This window comes from Canis lupus, chromosome 32, assembly GCF_003254725.2.
Source record: "Canis lupus dingo isolate Sandy chromosome 32, ASM325472v2, whole genome shotgun sequence".
NCBI classification, from domain to species: domain Eukaryota; kingdom Metazoa; phylum Chordata; class Mammalia; order Carnivora; family Canidae; genus Canis; species Canis lupus.
This window is the reverse complement of record NC_064274.1, coordinates 38,684,407-38,705,649: the sequence shown is the minus strand read 5'-3', so window position 1 is coordinate 38,705,649 and position 21,243 is coordinate 38,684,407. Positions and strand designations below refer to the sequence as shown.

At 39.3% G+C, this 21,243-nt stretch overlaps 1 protein-coding gene across 10 annotated transcripts in view; it reads left to right on the top strand.

Moving 5' to 3' along the window:
• The window catches only part of LOC112671728 (rho GTPase-activating protein 20-like), an 84,566-nt gene extending 64,098 nt beyond the window's left edge, over nt 1-20,468 (top strand). For 6 of the 10 annotated variants that reach the window (XM_049104899.1, XM_049104898.1, XM_049104903.1 and 3 more), the window contains 2 exons: nt 16,338-16,817; nt 19,214-20,468. In XM_049104899.1, the coding sequence (XP_048960856.1) occupies nt 16,338-16,575 (238 nt within the window). In that variant the 3' untranslated portion in view covers nt 16,576-16,817; nt 19,214-20,468. Of the gene's footprint in view, nt 1-5,230; nt 8,456-8,963; nt 9,639-16,337; nt 17,235-19,213 lie in introns of those variants that run through there. The other 4 variants (XM_049104906.1, XM_049104897.1, XM_049104905.1 and 1 more) reach the window with 4 other exon arrangements.
• Nucleotides 20,469-21,243: the final 775 nt, after the last annotated feature.

The following is a 21,243-nucleotide window of genomic DNA, read 5'->3' as shown; positions in this document are numbered from 1 at the left end:
TGCAATGTATTTCCCCCTTAGGACTGCTTTTGCTGCATCCCAAAGATTTTGAACGGTTGTATCTTCATTCTCATTAGTTTCCATGAATCTTTTTAATTCTTCCTTAATTTCCTGGTTGACCCTTTCATCTTTTAGCAGGATGGTCCTTAACCTCCACGTGTTTGAGGTCCTTCCAAACTTCTTGTTGTGATTTAGTTCTAATTTCAAGGCATTATGGTCTGAGAATATGCAGGGGACGATCCCAATCTTTTGGTATTCGTTCAGACCCGATTTGTGACCCAGTATTTGGTCTATTGTGGAGAAAGTTCCGTGTGCACTTGAGAAGAATGTGTATTCAGTTGAGTTTGGATGTAAAGTTCTGTAGATAAGTGTGAAATCCATCTGGTCCAGTGTATCATTTAAAGCTCTCGTTTCTTTGAAGTTTTGTGTTTAGAAGACCTATTGAGTGTAAAAAGCGCTAGATTGAAGTCACCAAGTATAAGTGTATTATTATCTGAGTATGTCTTAACTTTGGTTATTAATTGATTTAAATATTTGCAGCTCCCACATTCGGGGCATATATATTGAGGATTGTTAAGTCCTCTTGTTGGATAGATCCTTTAAGTATGATATAGTGTCCCTCTTCATCTCTCACTACAGTCTTTGGGGTAAATTTTAGTTTATCTGATATAAGGATGGCTACCCCTGCTTTCTTTTGAGGACCATTTGAATGGTAAATGGTTTTCCAACCTTTTATTTTCAGGCTGTAGGTGTCCTTATGTCTAAAATGAGCCCCTTGTAGACAGCAAGTTGATGGGTCCTGCTTTTTTATCCAGTCTGAAACCCTGCGCCTTTTGATGGGGTCATTAAGCCCGTTCACATTCAGAGTTATTATTGAAAGATATGGGGGATCCCTGGGTGGCTCAGCGGTTTTGCGCCTGCCTTTGGCCCAGGGTGCAATCCTGGAGTCCCAGGATCGAGTCCCACATCAGGCTCCCGGCATGGAGCCTGCTTCTCCCTCTGCCTGTGTCTCTGCCTCTCTCTCTCTATGTCTATCATGAATGAATAAATAAATATATCTTTAAGAAAAAAAAGAAAGATATGAGTTTAGTGTCATCATGATATCTATTCAGTCCTTGTTTTTGTGGATTGTTCCACTGGACTTCTTCTTAAGGGGAATTTTAAGAGTCTCCCTTAAAATTTCTTGCAGAGCTGGTTTGGAGGTCACATATTCTTTCAGTTCCTGCCTGTCTTGGAAGCTCTTTATCTCTCCTTCCATTCTGAATGAGAGCCTTGCTGGATAAAGTATTCTTGGTTACATGTTTTTCTCATTTAGGACCCTGAATATATCCTGTGTGCCCTTTCTGGCCTGCCAGGTCTCTGTGGAGAGGTCTGCTTTCACCCTAATACTCCTCCCCATAAAATTCAGGGATTTCTTGTCTCTTGCTGCTTTAAGGATCTTCTCTTTATCTTTGGAATTTGCAAGCTTAACTATTAAATGTCAAGGTGTTGAACGGTTTTTATTGATTTTTTTTGGGGGGGGGGGAAGCTCTCTATTTCCTGGATCTGAATGCCTGTTTCCTTTCCCAGATTAGGAAAGTTTTCAGCTAGGATTTGTTCAAATACATATTCTGGCCCTCTGGCCCTTTCGGCGCCCTCGGGAACCCCAATTAAACGTAGGTTTTTCTTCCTTAGGCTGTCATTTATCTCCTTTAATCTATCTTCATGGTCTTTTGTTTGTCTCTTTTTTCCTCAGTTTCCCTGTTTGCCATCAACTTGTCTTCTAGGTCACTCACTCGTTCTTCCACCTCGTTAATTCTGGTCATTAGGACCTCTAGTTTGGATTGCATCTCATTCAATTGATTTTTAATTTCTGCCTGATTAGATCTAAATTCTGCAGTCATGAAGTCTCTTGAGTCCTTTATGCTTTTTTCTAGAGCCACCAGTAGCTGTATAATAGTGCTTCTGAATTGGCTTTCTGACATTGAATTGTAATCCAGATTTTGTAACTCTGTGGGAGAGAGGACTGTTTCTGATTCTTTCTTTTGAGGTGAGGTTTTCCTTCTAGTCATTTTGCTCAGTGCAGAGTGGCCAAAAACAAGTTGTATTGGGAAAAGGAGAAAAAGAGAGGAGAGAAAAAAAGAGAAAAAGAAAGAAAAAGGAAAAAGGAAGAAAAAAGAAAAAAAGAAAAAGAGAAAGAAAAAGAAAGAAAGGGAAAAAAGGGTGGGGGAAGCAAACAGAAAAAAAAAAAAAAAAACAAACAGGCTAGTATCTTCTGATTCTGTATCCTCTAAGTCCCTTGACTTCCCCTGGAACTTGTCCGTCTAGCTGGTCTTCTGGGGGAGGGGCCTGTTGTGCTGATTTTCAGGTGTTAGCACTTGGGGGAGCTGCTCTGCCCCTGCCTGGTGCAGGGCTCAGTGGGGGCTGTTTACCCCGTGAGGCCCCAGGAGGAACAACCCCAGTGGCGGGGCCAGCTCTGGAGCCCTGGAGTCAGCCCCCGCAGTAGCTCCAGAGCTCTCGGTCTGCAGGGCCTGGAGGCTCCGGGGCGGGGCCGCTGATCTGCTCAGCTGGGGCAGGAGCGTCCTCGCTGTCCTGGGCCCTCCCGGCCTCTGCCTGTCCCGGGGGAGGCCGGATCCTGGGCTGTGTCCCGGCGCCCTGTGCTCCGGAGCCTGCGCTGGTGGATTCGCGCTCCCGGGGCCGCGCAGCCCCCTCACGGTGCCGCCCCCGAGCCCCCCGAGCTGCTCCCGCCCCGCACCCCCTCCGCGGAGCCGCCCCCGAGCCCCCCGAGCTGCTACCGTCCCGCAGCCCCCTCCGCGGAGCCGCCCCCGAGCCCCCCGAGCTGCTCCCCCCCCGCAGCCCCCTCCGCGGAGCCGCCTCCGAGCCCCCCCGAGCTGCTCCGGGTCCCCCGTGCGCGCTGCAGCCCTTAGGGAGCTCGGCGCACTCTCCCGGGGCGCAGGTGCCTGTTAGTGTCCCCGGGAGCCCGAGGGCATCCCCGCCCTCCTGGGCCCTGCTCCACCTCCCCGTGAGCCCCTTTCCCCCGGGAAGGTCGGTGCAGCTCCTGCGTCTCCGGGACGGGGCTCTCCTGTCTTGGGGACACTCGCCCCGGCCTCAGCCCGGCTCCTCGCGGGCCCCTCCCCCTTGGAGGCCTTTTGTTTCTTTATTTCCTTCTCCCCGTCTTCCTACCTGGATAGAAGCGCGAACTCTTCTCACTGTAGCATTCCAGCTGTTCTCTCATTAAATCTCAGGCCGAATTCGTAGATTTTCAGGATGATTTGAAGGTTATCTAGGTAATTTGGTGGGGACAGGTGATTTGGGGACCCTACTCTTCTGCCATCTTGCCCCTCCTCCCTATCTTTGGTTTTCACAGGAAAATTTAGATCACAGTTTACATAAAACAACAGTCTTAAATTTTTTTGTTTTGTTTTGCTTTAGTTAGGTATTCTTTACTCAAAACTCAAGAGTTAGTTGTCAACATTGTACTAACAAATATGGCCACACACACACACACACACACACACACCCCTATAACTTGAAAACTGAGCTTCTGTTAGGCCCCTTAGCCATCTGTCGATAGAAGAAATCAGTAATTTGATAGGTTTTGTCTTATAGACTGACCATCTGCAATCCTGGTAACAGTACTTTAGCTCTGAGATACCAGTAGGAAATCTGTTCAAATGTACTTTATCAGGTCATCCAGTGTTTCATATTTTCAACTATTTTAAAAGGAAATAAAAGGGAAACCTTGGTTATATTGCGAGAAATATCCTTTTCAAGCAGAATGATCCAAGTAAGCACTTCTGAAGATTATATCTGGATGCATACAATTTGACATTGTGCATTTCTACAAAAATATGAGATTAGTTTAAGATATCAATCAACAAATAGGGATTATGAAAAGTTACTTTCAACAAATACATAAGTTGACTTTGATATATTCACAGAATTAATAAGATTTTGGATACAATATTAAATAATTTTAGATCTTCAAAATTAACATAAATTAACATAATTACTTTCAGTAAATTTAATCCCAGATCTGAAATAAGGTTGCCTATGCCAGACTATCAAATATATAGCTAGCACAAGCAGAATGTGGTAGAGAACAAAATTAGAAGATAACTTCATAAAGAGTTCCATGGCAAAAGTCATTTCTACAAATTGTAGAAATAACTATTAGTTTCTTCTTATAAATATACGATAAGAATATTTAGTTTATTTAAATTATGAAAGGCCACCCATTCACGAAGGCTATCCATCAAATATTTAATTCAGTATAAGGCATATTTTACAAAGGTACATTTTATTTCTAATATCCAATTCAATATTACAAAAATGCCTCAGTGTCCCTCAACCTTATAAAACTTAATATTTAAGAATGAATCTGATGTCACTGTTTGTTCTTCATAAAACAAGAAACACAGATAGTTCAAATAATGCAAACTTGCTTCTTCTATTATTAGGTCTTATAGAATCACTGCAGCAATTATGGCTACAATAATCCTGCTCTCTAACTATAGAGAGTTACCATGGGCTAGCAGATACCTATATCCAGTAGATAATGTAGAGAAGAGCAGAGGGTAAACACCTGTTTTTCAGGATCAGCGCTCACTAACCCTGGAATCCTTCCTAGCAATTCTCCTACCTCTTCCACTCTACATCTGGCCTTCTTTACTTGTCTCTAACCTAAGCCAAGTTCCCTGGAGGTTACTCTTTGTCTCCTTAAATCTTTTACATACAGCTCTCTCCTTCAACTAGATTCCCTATTGAACTCTCTTGCCTTGGCCATCTCGCCAAAATGCCAGTTAACATCGCAGGATGATAGTCTGTGTCTTGTCTCTCCTCCTAGATTTAAAGTTCCTCCAGGGGTATACATGGTATTTTATGTTTCACTGTGATACTATACAAAGTATTTTGATAATTTGATAATTAAACAGTACGTTTACATTAAGTTGATTGTAGGGCCATCCAGTTTCAACATAAAATTCATCGGACTGGATCAGAGTCAGATTTTAATTTACATGGTTTATTGGAGTTGGCTGTCTGAAGAGTTGTGTGGATAAAGACTGAGCAGCAGTATCTGCTGTGTCTGTAGGACGTGAGAATGATGACACACACACATTTGTGATCTTAGCATGAATTCAATGCAATGAGTTGCAGCTTCTCATCTAAAGGTTTTTGAAAGATTTTGCAGAAGTTATCTTGGATGAACTTTTATTTTTTATTTTTTTTTATTTTTATTTATTTATGATAGTCACACAGAGAGAGAGAGAGAGAGGCAGAGACACAGGCAGAGGGAGAAGCAGGCTCCATGCACCAGGAGCCCGACGTGGGATTCGATCCCGGATCTCCAGGATCGCGCCCTGGGCCAAAGGCAGGCGCCAAACCGCTGCGCCACCCAGGGATCCCTTGGATGAACTTTTATAACACAATATGTGCTCTTGGTGATACTCTGTTTCAGTATTGGTCAAATGAGTATTTATTTATTTCCTTTAGACTGATGGGGCCAGACTCTGTCCAGGAGTCTGGAAAAGGCGCTGGGCATAGCACAAAATGAATGTTTTCTTTTGGGATGCAGGCTTTTAGGATTGCATAATACTATTCTTTATAAAAATTACCCCACTCCTAATTTGTAATGATAGGCCATGTAAAATGATATCCAGCCTCCACAAAAGACTGACTCTCCATGGTTCCAGACTTTACTAGAAACAACCATAACGAGGATTTCCTGATTCAGAATAAAGTGCTCTAATTTTCAGAGTAAAAATTAATATTAAATTGCATATTTTCTTACCAAGTGAATCACCCTTCCACTACTTTAGGTGCTTATCATTGTTTTATTGATTCCTTGTTTCAAGTTTCATTTTATCATATTAAATAGCAATTATTGACATTTTTATGACTTCTAATAAAACTGGAGGCCAAAGCAAGTGGACTCACTTGCAAAAATTCTGAAAGTAAAATCAGTAGTACTTCACCCTTTCAGAACTTCCTAATCCCACATACACCAAAGGAATCTGAGTGTCACTCACTAAATGTGAGGCTTGGGCTCTCATCTCTCCATCTCACATCCTCCAACTGCACCAACAGTTAAAGCCAATCTTGATAAAAGTTGTTTATTAGTGTGTTCTCATTACAAAACACATACTCTACACAAAAAGCTAAGAAGTCAGCCAAGTTAAAAAAAAAAAAAAAGAAAGAAGTCAGCCAAGTTACCATTTGCTTTTCATCACTGTCTTAAATCTTGGAAGTTTAGATTTCAGAAGACCAAACAGTACCCCATTTGGAATTATAAAGCATTATGAAATCAACTCCATTACCTAGGAAAGTAAAAGCTAATGTGACAATTGCCTACCTGTGCCAAATGACTACAGGTGCCTTAATTTCACTCAATTTACGTGTGGGACCTCTCAGCTGCTATTTGTCAAGAGTTGCTGAGAAACAGTTTTTACTAAATCTACAGAGCATTTTTAAAAAGGTGTAATTTTCCTCCTACAACATAGAATGTAAAGAAGCTAGCTAATCAAAATCAGGCTTTTTGCTAATGTAAAAGTGATACAAACAATGTTAAACATAAGAAGTTTTATTCTTGGATAAATACTTATAAGTTATAGAAAAAACAAACACATAAAAAGTATAAAAAGTAACCACAAAATTTAAAATATTAATAGAATATAAAAACAAATGGGTTAGCCTGTATTGTGAAATGGTAAATGGACTGAACAAAATATTATGTTCCATTTTCTCTTATCTACACTCATCAAGGTGAATATTGTGCAAAATGCTGGCCTATATTAGATGTTACCATTTGTAAAAAAAAAAAAAAAAAGACTTCTGCACACTTTTAAATGTCCTTTCTTCCTTCTTATCTTTTTGGTAGGCACAAAGCTTCATATATATAATTTGCTTATTTTTCTGTTAATGGTTTCTACACATCAGTGTAAAACTGGAATGATTTGATCTTTTTTAAATGTGTGCTGCTTTTTGAAAGAACTTTTAAAGAAAATTTTTCATTTGTTTATGAGGGAGCTGGCACAAGTTTAGAAAGATTAGGCATACTTTATTCAACGGATTGACATGATTTTATTTCTCTTCTGATACACTGAGGTATGAGCCATTTAAACACTCAAATGGGGTGAGCCTATGGATGGTAGGTACAATGACAAATACCTTTAAAAAATTTTTTTTTTAATTTTTTATTGGAGTTCAATTTGCCAACATATAGCATAACACCCAGTGCTCATCCCATCAAGTGCCCCCCTCAGTGCCTGTCACCCTATCACCCCCACCCCCCACCCACCTCCCTTTCTACCACCCCTTGTTAGTTTCCCAGAGTTAGGAGTCTCTCATGTTCTGTCTCCCTTTCTGATATTTCCCACTCATTTTTTCTCCTTTCCCCCTTATTCCCTTTCACTATTTTTTATATTCCTCAAATGAATGAGACCATATAATGTTTGTCCTTCTCTGATTGACTTATTTCACTCAGCATAATACCTTCCTTTTTAAACAAACAACTCATTAGTGCTTAGCTTTGAGAGGAGAGTACCAACCTGAAAGCAGAACCTAACTTCCTTTTTCAGCATATGCATTAGGAAGTAATTGTACATCAATCTCTGTAGGGTCCACTTTCATGGCTCTGTCATTATAAATATGCCATGTATGGTTTCTCTTCTTAAAGAGCTTAAATATAAGACACACGTATACTTTTCTGTCAGCACAGTCCCACTCATGTCATCTCCCTCCCACTAAGTACTTACATAAGGTTAATTTTTACTGCATTTGAGAATGTTGGCACTTTGTATCCATATGATGTTAGTTTTGTAGAATATTAGGTTCTCTTACATTCTCTCTAGTGAAATGCAGAAGGAGATAGAAGTGGCAAACATTTTTTTTCCAAAACTGGATTCAAGTTCAACTGTATTTTAAAACTTACCAAAGAATCTTGGAAACTTACCAAGGTCTACTTGTATGAAAGGACCTTGATTTTCTCTGTTGAGGACCTATCAGATAAGTCTGATTTGGATTCAAATACATTTTGCAAGTGAATATTTGCCAATGTTAATAATACCATAAAATGTAGTTGTACCAGATATGCAAGTAATTTTTTAGCAAGATCTCTTTATCAATTCACTTTGATAGAGCTATCATAATATTAATAATTTGGTTTCAACACTTTTCAGGTTTAATAGCATTTATCGTAATAGCTACAGCTTTGACCATACTGAGAAGACTGAGTGAATATTACTGAAAAAAAATGTTAGAAACTACCACTGTTCTGTAAAAAATGTAGCTTGTTTTAGATATATTTTGCGCGTGCATAAAATGCTTTGCCTGTCCCCCTTTTGTCCCGTTGTTTTACTCCTAGGGATGCCTGGGTATTTGTTTATGCATGTAAATATTAAGAATTATACCTGCATTGGAATTTTGTTTTAAAATATTCATCAGGTATCAATTACTTTCTATAAACATTTTACATGAAGTTTTTCTGTGATTAATTGATTTTTCATACCCACGTTTGCACTGTTTTTGCAGTCATAAATCAAATCAGAATTTCTCCATTCAAATTTTGTAGTTTTGCTGTGTGCAGTATTTACTGTCAATTTAAACTTTTAAATTTATTTTATTATTATTTACTGTAAATCCTCACATATAATTAAGAATTTCCATATTTGTCCAGGATAAATTTACTGTAATAGTACTTAATCAACCTACTTATTTTGTTTTATTTTATTTTATTTTTATTTTTTGAGAGAGAGAGAGAAAACAGGGGAGGGGCAAAGGGAGAAGAAGAGAGAGCATCCCAAGCCCCAACATGGGGCTCAATCTCACAACCCTGAGATCCTGATCTGAGCCGAAATCAAGAGTCAGATATTTAACAAACTCAGCCACCTATGCAGCCCAAAACCTACCTATTTGAGTATAGACTTTTGAAAAAAATTGTTTTCATAGAGATATGAAATATTGATATGTCTTGATTGACTTTTTAGATCCAATGAAAGAGTAAATAATTCACTTTGGATATGAAGTACAAATTTACTTCTGCGGACCAAATGAAGATCAAAATAGCAGGGGTAAAGTACATTCAAGATCACATTATTAGCTACAAGTTGGTATGTGCTCATTTTCCCCATTCTGTATGGCAGCTAAGCAACCAGAAGTCTGTTCCCTCTCCCATTATGCATCTTATATTCCATTCAAATTCCTATCAGCCAACTAAAATAATTAGTCAAATATTCAAGGAGTCACCTTTTTTGTAACCTATGGGTTACATGAGCTTAATAAATGTGTAAAAGTAGGTAGATTCTAAAGATGTAGAAACAAGTAAATTTCTAAATTAAGGGAATTGTATGTATTTATGACATTAGACATCAGTGTGGAAATACTACATCATCTCAAAATTTTGCAAGCCTTTAGATATAAGCATTTTGGGGCAGCCCAGGTGGCTCAGTGGTTTAGCGCGCCTTCAGCCCAGGGTGTGATCCTGGAGACCCAGGATCAAGTCCCACGTCGGGCTCCCTGCCTGCTTCTCCCTCTGCCTGTGTCTCTGCCTCTCACTCTCTCTCTGATGAATAAATAAATAAAGTCTTTTAAAAAAATAAATATAAGCATTTTGGATTTCTTGGTACTGTCTTACACTACCAGTCTATTGGTGCATCTGTGAAAAAAAAAAAAACTGTAAACAAAGATAAGCTTTATTTTATTTGTGTATTATTTTAAGCAAATTAACAACAGGGATTATAAAACACACACACACAACAGGGATTATTCAAAGGAGTGTAGAGTTCAAGCAATCAATTGGAAACAGCTGGAAAAGACCCAACTGATACTAAAAGCATCCTTTATAAGGGAATTCTCCCTTCATAGCAAAAAAAAAAAAAGGAGACAGAAAAGCCAGTCTCCTTTCTTGATAGAATAGTCCACAAACCTGTTGTCTCTGAAAGAATGTAGAAACCATTTAGACGAGAATGGAAAAACATTCTATACTCATGGATTAAAAAAACAACTATTATTAACATTTATATACTACTCTAAGCAATCTATACATTTAATGCAATCTGTATCAAAATATTATGAGCATTTTTCACAGAGCTAGAGCAAACAATCCGAAAATTTGTATGGAACCATAAAAGACCTCCAATGGCCAAAGCAAAGCAAAGCTGGAGGCATCACAATTCTGGACTTCAAGCTATTTTAGAAAGCTATAATCATCAAGACTGTGTGATACTGGCATAAAAAGTCAATGGAACAGAAGAGAAAACCCAGAAATGGACCCACAGCTATATGGTCAACTAATCTTTGACAAAGCAGGAAAGAATATTCAAAAAGACAATTCTCTTCAACAAATGGTATTGAGAAAACTGGACCACTTTCTTACTCCAAACACAAAAATAAATTCAAAATGGATGAAAGATCTAAATCTGACACAGGAAATCAAACAAGAGAACAGAGACAGCAACCTCTTTGACTTCAACTGTAGCAACTTCATACCTGATACATCTCTAGAGTAAAGGGAAACAAAAGCAAAAATGAACTATTGGGACTTCATCAAAATAAAAAGTCTCTGCTTTTTAACAAAGGAAACAATCAACAGGGCAGCCTGGATGGTTCAGTGGTTTAGTGCTGGCCTTCGGCCGGGGTGATCCTGGAGACCTGGAATCGAGTCCCACGTCAGGCTTCCTGCATGGAGCCTGCTTCTCCCTCTACCTGTGTCTGTGCCTCTCTCTCTCTCTCTCTCTGTTCTCATGAATAAATAAATTAAAAATCTTTTTTTTTTTAATCTTTAAAAAAAGGAAACAATAAACGAAACTAAAAGGCAGCCTACAGAACGGGAGAAGATATTTGCAAATGACATACCAGATAAAGGGTTAGTATCCAAAATCTATAAAGAACTTATCAAACTCAGCACCAAAAAAACAAATTATCCAGTTAAGAAATGGGCAGAAGACATGAACAGACATTTTTCCAAAAGAAGACATCCAGATGGCTAACAGACATATGAAATGATGCTCAACATATTCATCCTCAGGGAAATACAAATCAAAACCATAATGAGGGCAGCCCTGGTGGCACAGTGTTTTGGCACCGCCTGCAGCCTGGGGTGTGATCCTGGGGACCCTGGGGATCCTGCTTCTCCCTCTACCTGTGTCTCTGCCTCTCTCTGTGTGTCTATGAATAAATAAATAAAATCTTAAAAAAACATAATGAGACACCACCTCACACATGACAGAATGGCTAAAATTATAACACAGGAAAACAGAAGATGTTGGCAAGGATTCAGAAAAAGGGGAACTCTCTTACATTGTTGGAGGGAATGCTAACTGATGCAACCACTCTAGGAAACAGTATGGAGGTTCCTGAAAAAGTTAAAAATAGCACTATCCTATGATCCAACAACTACACTACTAGGCATTTAACCAAAGGATACAAAAAAAAAAAAAAAACTGATTTGAAGGAGCACATGTGTCCCAATGTTCATAGCAGCATTATCAACAATAGCCAAATTGTATAAAAGGCCAAAATGTCCATCAAATGATGGATGGACAAAGAAGATATAGTGTGACTTGACGGGATGAGCACTGGGTGTTATACTATATGTTAGCAAATCGAACACCAATAAAAAAAATACAAAAAAAGAGAAAGATATAGTGTGTATATATGTGCAATGGAATATTACTCAGCCATCAAAAAGAGTGAGATCTTGCCATCTGCAACAATGTGGATAGAGCTAGAGTGTAGTACTTTAGGTGAACTAAGTCAAAGAAAGACAAATACCATATGATTTCACTCATGTGGAATTCAAGAAACAAAACAGATGAACATAGGGGAAGGGAAAGAAAAAGAGAGAGGAAAGCAAACCATAAAAGATTCAAATTAGGGATCCCTGGGTGGCTCAGCGGTTTAGCGTCTGCCTTTGGCCCGGGCGCGATCCCGGAGTCCCGGGATGGAGTCCCATGTCAGGCTCCCGGCATGGAGCCTGCTTCTCCCTCCTCCTGTGTCTCTGCCTCTCTCTCTCTCTCTCTAAATCTATCATGAATAAATAAATAAATAAATCGTTAAAAAAATAAAAATAAAAAAAATAAAAGATTCAAATTATAGAGAACAAACAGGGTTGATGGAAGGTAGTGGGTGGGGCACGGGCTAAATGGATAACGGGTATTAAGGAGGGCACTTGTTGTGATGAGCACTGAGTGTTACACCTAAGTGATGAATCACTAAATACTACACCTAAAACCAATTTTACCATATATGTTAACTAACTAGAATGTAAATAAAAACTTGAAAAGAAAAAATCAGTAATGTAATTCTTCATATAGAAAAAAAAGTCTAAAAAAAAGGAAAAAGTCTATCTGCATTTTAAGTCGGGTCATGATAAAAAAAAATGCCATAAATAACTATGGAACTGGAAAAATTATGTAAAGCAATTGTTTTCAGGCATTGGACAACAAAAAGACACGGGATATAGTCCTTCAGAGAAAAGATATGCACGAGGTAAGCTATATATTCACTCTGATTTTCTCCTGGGAAGTCTTCTTTCCATAATGAAATGGAGGGAAGCAGAGTTCAAAAAGAAAGCAGCAATCATGCAGGTTGAAGGAAACAAATCAGTGCTTGGGGCTGCCACGCTAACTGGAAGGTACCAGACAGGAGAAAGATGTTCAGAGAAGGAATATCAGAAATCAATGTAGTCACTAGAAAGAGTTTGTGCCAAATACTATTTTATGCTATGTACAGAGCAACATTTTACAAGGACTAGAGTAGAACAGTTACTGGGTAACTGTGAGTTGAATGACTCTGGAGATAACACAGTGCTGGAAAAAATGAATTTCAACTATCCACAATGGAGAGAACTTGTTGACTATCTTGGGCATTCAGCTGAAAGCCTAGAAGCATATACTTCAGGAGGGTTACACTAAGGCCATTTTAATCCAACTAAAAACAGTCTTAAACCAACCTCAACAGGATCAAGCTGATCCTATAGTAAATTAACTGCCCAGTGGTATGATTTTTACAGGAAGAAAAGAAATTAGATTCTCAGTAATATGACATCCACAATTACCTGCAGATTATCAAAAGTTACTAGATGTGTATCGACCCAAGAAAATATGACATCTAACTATGAAAACAGCAGATGAAAGACACAATCTCCCAGATGATGTAGACTTTGGATTTTTTTTAATTCATTCATAGAGACACAGAGAGAGAGAGAGAGAGAGAAAGAGAGAGAGAAGCAGAGACACAGGCAGAAACAGGCACCGTGCAGAGAGCCTGACGTGGGACCCGATCCAGGGTTTCCAGGATCACGCCCTGGGCTGCAGGTGGCGCTAAACCGCTGTGCCACCAGGACCTAGACTTCGGAATTGGCAAATAAGGTCTCTAAAAGAGTTATTATAAACGGATGAAGAGATAAAGATGTGTACATTTCAAGATAGTGAAGGGTCAATCATCAAGAAATCAGGATGCTCTTTTATATGCATGTAGTAACTGAGTTTCAAAGTACATGAAGAAAAAACTGACAGAATTTTTTTTTTTATTTAGACATGGTTTATTTTTTTTATTTTTTTATTTTTTTTTATTGGTGTTCAATTTACTAACATACAGAATAACCCCCAGTGCCCGTCACCCATTCACTCCCACCCCCTGCCCACCTCCCCTTCCAACACCCCTAGTTCGTTTCCCAGAGTTAGCAGTCTTTACGTTCTGTCTCCCTTTCTGATATTTCCCACACATTTCTTCCCCCTTCCCTTATATTCCCTTTCACTATTATTTATATTCCCCAAATGAATGAAACATATAATGTTTGTCTTTCTCCAATTGACTTACTTCACTCAGCATAATACCCTCCAGTTCCATCCACGTTGAAGCAAATGGTGGGTATTTGTCATTTCTAATAGCTGAGTAATATTCCATTGTATACATAGACCACATCTTCTTTATCCATTCATCTTTCGTTGGACACCGAGGCTCCTTCCACAGTTTGGCTATCGTGGCCATTGCTGCTATAAACATCGGGGTGCAGGTGTCCCGGCGTTTCACTGCATCTGTATCTTTGGGGTAAATCCCCAGCAGTGCAATTGCTGGGTCGTAGGGCAAGTATATTTTTAACTGTTTGAGGAACCTCCACAGTTTTCCAGAGTGGCTGCACCAGTTCACATTCCCACCAACAGTGGAAGAGGGTTCCCTTTTCTCCACATCCTCTCCAACATTTGTTGTTTCCTGCCTTGTTAATTTTCCCCATTCTCACTGGTGTGAGGTGGTATCTCATTGTGGTTTTGATTTGTATTTCCCTGATGGCAAGTGATGTAGAGCATTTTCTCATGTGCATGTTGGCCATGTCTATGTCTTCCTCTGTGAGATTTCTGTTCATGTCTTTTGCCCATTTCATGATTGGATTGTTTGTTTCTTTGCTGTTGAGTTTAATGAGTTCTTTATAGATCTTGGAAACTAGTCCTTTATCTGATATGTCATTTGCAAATATCTTCTCCCATTCTGTAGGTTGTCTTTGAGTTTTGTCGACTGTATCCTTTGCTGTGCAAAAGCTTCTTATCTTGATGAAGTCCCAATAGTTCATTTTTGCTTTTGTTTCTTTTGCCTTCGTGGATGTATCTTGCAAGAAGTTACTATGGCTGAGTTCAAAAAGGGTGTTGCTTGTAAAAACTGACAGAATTAAAGAGAAGCACTGACAAATCCACCTGTATAGTTAGATACTATAATACTTTTGGTTTAGTAATTGATAAACTGAAAAATCACAAATAATATAAAAAATTTAGTAACATTATCAATGAATTTAATCTAATTTCCATTTATGGAATACTATACTCAGCACCCAGAGAATACACAGTCTTTTAAAGTGGATATGTAACATTCACCAAGACAGATCATGTCTTGGGCAAAAAGAATGAAGTCTCAATAAATATATTAGAATTGAAATTAGCTAGAGTATGTTTTCTGACCATAATAAAATTAAATTAAAAAAAATTTTTTTCTGATTCAGGCACTTTCAAGATCATAGTTTATTTATTACTTCAGATAAAAAGATAGTATACATATTAGGGAATCCCTTAAAATTCAATTCTAAAGTTATAACACCATCTAGTACTTTTGCATTGAATGTTAACCAAAAAAATCTCTAAACACCTGAAAGCCCCACTATTAGCATGAACTATGGTAATAAGAATTTTGACATTTAATTGTTCAATATATAGTATTTGCATTATGAAACCAATGCTGATACCATAAACAGTGATAAAGAAATAGTAAAAATAAACTTTAAAAAGCAAAGGTTTATATGCTTACAATGTGCTAAGCATCATAATTGTATAGAAAAATTAAAACATAGCAGAGCTTTCTGTTACAAAATTCTTAATCATCTGAGTTGTAGTCATTACTTGCTAACAATTTACATGCAACATCTGCTAAAATTGACATTTGATTTTTTTCCCCCAAGAAAGTATAAGTAGATAAATGACATTTAAAAGCAGACATTAAAAAAATAAAAATAATAAAAAATAAAATAAAAAATAAAAGCAGACATTAATTTACTTGTGGATAGAAAAAAACTGTACTCACGATTAGTACTGGTCACAAGCCTCTTCCCTACAGATATGATTAAAAAAAAAAAAAAAAAAAACAGTTAAGACCAAAAATAATTCCAAAAGGAGATGCATAGGCAAAGAGTACCACAAATGGCACAGCTCAAAAACTCTTGGGACCAAACACATCTTTTCTCTTTCCTTCAATGATGAGTGTTCTGTTTTGTCATCAAACAATATTGACGGAAGCAAGTGAGGGGCACCAGGTGTACAACTAATTAAATCTTGCAAAATACTAAGACGGAGGCAGGAGTGGCCAGAAGGGGCAATTTATATAGAATTCAAACTATATACAGCATAACTGGAATGCAGCCCATCCCAAACTGGCTTTGTGAAACAATTGGACCTTTATGATTTAATAGTTAAAATCACATCAAGTATAATAATACAATAGATTTACATGGGAAACAAAATCCAAGGGGCATTTTATATTACTTACTGTGTTGTTTCAATTTAAAAATAATTTTGCTAAGTATACATCTCAACTGAGGTCTATGTATAAAATGTCCTAATAGATACAGATATTTACCTGTGGTGAGTTAAAGGCCTTTTTGTGACTTCTGTCTGGATTGTAGGCAGAATGCTAGATGTACATGCACACGTGGGAAAACCTCAAACCGGAGGTAATCCAAAAGATGTGCGTGTGAGGCGACTGGAGTTATTTGAAAGTCAAAGCATACCAGAAACCCAAAACAGGTGAACAGTGAGAATGGCAACAAGGAATGGATTGCCAATATGGCAGTAAAACTGTTTTTTTTTTTTTTTTAACAGAAAGAGGAAGGCCTCTCGTACCAGCAGAATCCTGCATACATACAAAAAAGAAAAAGCCATCCACCATTTCATAAAACAAAAGCCAATTATAGTGTGGAAAATACAAATTGCAGAAAACCAGAAGTCAATAGAAGAAAAACTGCTGGTTTACATGGCGGAAAGGGCCTTCACTCTGAGCCGTTACTTGGTGGCCGCTGCCAGCACGAAGGCAAGGAGCTGCCGCAGTCCTGGGGGCTGAATCGCGCCGCCCCTCCGGAAGGGCCGAAAGCATTCTCCGGGGGTGTGGGGGCCTGGCCAGGCCGATGAGGGCCGCGAGCGCTTGTCCACACGCTGAGGGTCATTCACGAATTTGTCGACAACAGCTTCCTGTACCTTCTCGATGAGGCGCTACTTAATCTTGGTGGTGGTGAGTGGATGTGTCGTCACGGCAAAAAGTAGGAAGTTCTGCTTCTCTGTGGTCAATCCGCCCTTCTCCACCAGGTTTGTAGCTTACCGATCCCGCACATTTCTCAATTAATTGAACTTTAATGGATTCCAGGCCTGCCACTAAGTAATTCAACCCAGTTCTGGACCGTTCCTGGAGGTGGAGTCTCCTGAACATGCCCCAGGGCTCCATCATCTGACTCGCAGATCGCCTTTCTCGTTAACAGACTCTTCCTTCTCATTCCACAGCCTCTAGTGCTAATTCAGTCTACAGGCAGCCACGTCATCCGGATGACGTCATCAAACGTCATTCCAAAAGGATGTGCAACCCTCTGGGTCCTTGAGGCCCACAGGGGCACCTCCTCCCTCGGGGTCGGCCGGGTCTCCTTGAGTCGCCCTTGTCGTGCTCCTGCTCCTCGCGGCGGCTCCGCGGTCGTCCTCGCCGCCGCCTCCAACCCGCTCCTTGGCGGCGCCGCCGCACCAGGCCCGAGCTGCGCTGGGCCGGCGAGGCCAGGGTTCCCGCCGGGACGCCGCGCGCGAGGGCCGCGGGACCTGCCGGGCCTCCCCCTCGCCCCCGCCGCAGGGCCTTCCGGGTCAAATCCCGCGGGCGCCGCGGCGCAGCCGGTCGGCAGCCGGGCCGGGGGCAGCCGGGCCGGGGGCAGCCGGGCCGGGGGAGTCCCGGGGAGACGCGCGGCGCGAGGAGGGCGGGCGGCTGCCGGCGGGGCCAGGCCGAGGGCGCTCCCCGCTCGCGCCGCCGCAGCCCGGGAAGCCGGGCTCCAGGCGGCGGCCAAAACTAAATTTAAAATTAATTAACACAAAGCTATGACGACACTATCAAAGTATTTTAAAATTAAGCAATATATTTCTAAAGAATCCATGGTTTCAAAAAGAAAACACACAATGATTACAAACTATTTTGACTTGAGCGATGATGAAACCACCACAGGTCCAAAGTTGTATGATACTGACTACGGTAGTGAAGGGAAAGGTATGGCTCTAGGTTAGAAGAGAAGACTGAAGGCTATAAAAAGAAGACTGAACATTTATTTGCATTTAGCCAATAAACAAAAGGAAGAAAATAAATATAAAAGCAGAAATCAATGAAATAGAATATAATCAGGGTGCCTGGGTGGCTCAGTTGGTTAAGCGTCTGCTTTTGGCTCAGCTCATGATCCCAGGGTCCTGGGATCAAGTCCTACATAAGGCTCCCTGCTCTTTGGGGAGTCTGCTTCTCCCTCTGCCCTCCCTGGCCCACTGTGACTCCTCTCTCTCTCTCTCTCTCAAATAAATTAAATTAAAAAAAAAATAGAACACAATCAAACGGTAAAGGTGACCGACAAAGCCAAAGTTGATTCTTTGAAAAGATTAATGAAACTGATAATCCATAACTAAAGTGATCAAAAATAAGAGATGGAGAAACAAATATTAATATGAGGAATACAAGAGTGTATCACTAGGGAAACTGCAGACATTAAATATATAATAAGGTAATATTACTTGAAAATTTCTGCTAAAATACTAGACAACTCAGATTAGATGTAAAACATTATATGTTCTCATTCATTTGGGAAATATAAATATAGTGAAAGGGAACAGAAGGGAAGGGAGAAGAAATGGGTAGGAAATACCAGAAAGGGAGACAGAACATAAAGACTCCTAACTCTGGGAAACGAACTAGGCGTGGTGGAAGGGGAGGGGGGCGCGGGGTGGGGTGAATGGGTGACAGGCACTGAGGGGGGCACTTGACAGGATGAGCACTGGGTGTTATTCTGTATGTTGGCAAATTGAACACCAATAAAAAATAAATTTATTATTAAAAAAATAAAAAAAAAATTCCTTGGTGGGGGAGGACACAAATTGCCAAAAGATGTAAGAAGTTAGTGGATCTGAATGCCCTAATATCAATTTGAGTTTGTAATTGAAAACTTTTCCTTAAAGAAAATTCCAATCTAGACTCTCTGGTAAATTATACTAGCATATCAGGAAGAAATACATTGCTTTCCTTTGTTCAGAAAATATAGGAAGAAGGAGAGGCAGCAATTTTATAGGGTTAAAAAAGCTTGATACTAAAGCCAGGTAAGAACATAACAGTAAATATTTTACAGACCAGTATCTCGTGAATATAGACACAAAAACCTGTAACAAAGTATTGATAATTTAAGTCTAGCTTTTATAAAAAAGCAAATATATCACAACCAAGTGAAGTTTTTCAGAGGAAAACAAGGTTAGCTCAACACTAGAAAATCAATTCACATAGTCAACCACATAAACAAAATAAAAAGAAAAATTACGTGATCATCTCAATAGGTGCAGGGAAAGGATTTTGAAAAAAATTCAACACTTATTCACGATAAAAAAAATTTTAACACCTTAAGAATAGACTGATCAAAGGTATTTGTGCAAAACTGCAGCTACAATTATTGATGGTAAAAGACTAAATGTTTTCTCCTTAGGATTGGAAAGAAGCGGCATCTCTGGGTGGTGCAGTGGTTTAGCGCCTGCCTTTGGCCCAGGGTGCGATCCTGGAGACCCGGGATCGAATCCCACGTCGGGCTCCCGGTGCATGGAGCCTGCTTCTCCCTCTGTCTATGTCTCTGCCTCTCTCTCTCTGTGACTATCATAAATAAATAAAAAATTTTAAAAAAAAAGGGATTGGAAAGAAGCAAGAGAGTCCATTCTCACCACAACCACTCAACATTTTTTTTGAGGTCCTAACCAATGTAGTAATGCAAAAAAAGAAAGAAAACATAAGTATTGGAAAGAAAAAACTAAAATTCTCCCAATTTATATATGATACAATTTTTTATATATAAAATACCAAGGAATCTAAATACCCATTACAACTATTAAGTGAATTTAACAAGGTTCCATACAGGATACCGATACAAGTCAAATACAAAACTAAGTCGTTTTTCTAAATTTTAGCAATGAATAACTTGAAAATGAAATATAAAACCGTAATATACATAATAATAAAAAACCCCACTGTCTTCTTATTAGTGATGTATATCAGGCAACAGAACACTGTTAAGCAATACAAAGAACAGCTGATGTATACAACAATATGAATGCATCTCCAAAACTTTAAGATCAGCAAGAAAAACCAGACACACAATTACATACATTTAGTGTATAACTTCAGTTATACGAAAATCTAGAAATGGCAAACTACTCTATGGTTTTAGATTTCACAGCAGTAGTTTCCTGTCGGAAAGGGGGTTGACTGGAAAGGAACATGAAGGAACTTTCTGGGATGAGGGAAAATATTTACATCTTGAAAATGGTGTGGATGAGAGTCATGAATTTGTCAAAACTCTCCAAACTGTACACTTAAGATCGGTGTATTTCACTGCATATAAATTTTACATCAAAAAAAATTTTAAAATACAGCTACCTGTGATTTTCTCCAAGATCACAATTCTTTCTGAAAGCCTAACAATGTAATTGCACACTCAGACAAGTTGTTTTGTTCATTTCCGTCAAGGCTTTTGGTTTTGCTGTAGTACCTGGTGTTGACCATATTTTGTATAATTAACAAATACTTTTTAAACATTATTAATTTTTCTCTATCTTATTAACTTTTGTCACACTTTTTTCATCACTTGATAAACAATAACCATTTTTGTTGTGGAGCGTCTAGTCAATAGTAATGGAGTTGTTTTTAGTGGGGATTGGTTCCCATATAACCTGTAGCTCAGTAATAAAATAGGTGCCATTTAAACATAATTTCTTGTGTCCTTGAACTTGGGCAGCTCTTTTCACTGCTGCATTTTGATCTGTGCCGTGCTCACAATATGAAACATCTTTTTTGCTTTTGTCATTTATTCAACAAATATTTATCACAGTTACCATGTATCAGGTGGTGTGTGACTGTATGCAAGGTGGTAAGCCCTCAATGCTTTAAAAAAAAAAAAGCAGGTAAGTTCCTGTTCCTTTTTAATTTACAGTCTAGAGTATTTAGGTTGAGACTGTAATCAAGTAGTTATGCAGGTACACATGAAATTAGAACTATGAATCAGACCAACATAAGCACTGGGAAGAAGAGTGGTACACGACAGCATTTAAGCAGATCTCTCTTACAATGCCACAAGTGGGGGCACCTGGGTGGCTCGGCCTGCAAAGTATCTGCTTTTTTTTTTTTTAAGATTTTATTTATTTATTTATTTATTTATTTATTTATTTATTTATTTATTTATGAGAGACACAGAGAGAGGGGCAGAGGCAGAGGGAGAAGCAGGCTCCATGCAGGGAGCCTGATGTGTGACTTGATCCCGGTACTCTAGGATCACGCCCTGAGCCAAAGGCAGATGCTCAACTGTTGAGCCACTCAGGCATCCCAAGTATCTGCCTTTGACTCCGGTCATGATCCCAGGGTCTTGGGATCAAGCCAAGCCCACAAGGGCTCCCTGTGCTCAGTGGAGTCTCCTCCCTCTCCCTCTATCCTGTCCCCCTGCTCATGCTCTCTCTCTCAAATAAACCCTTA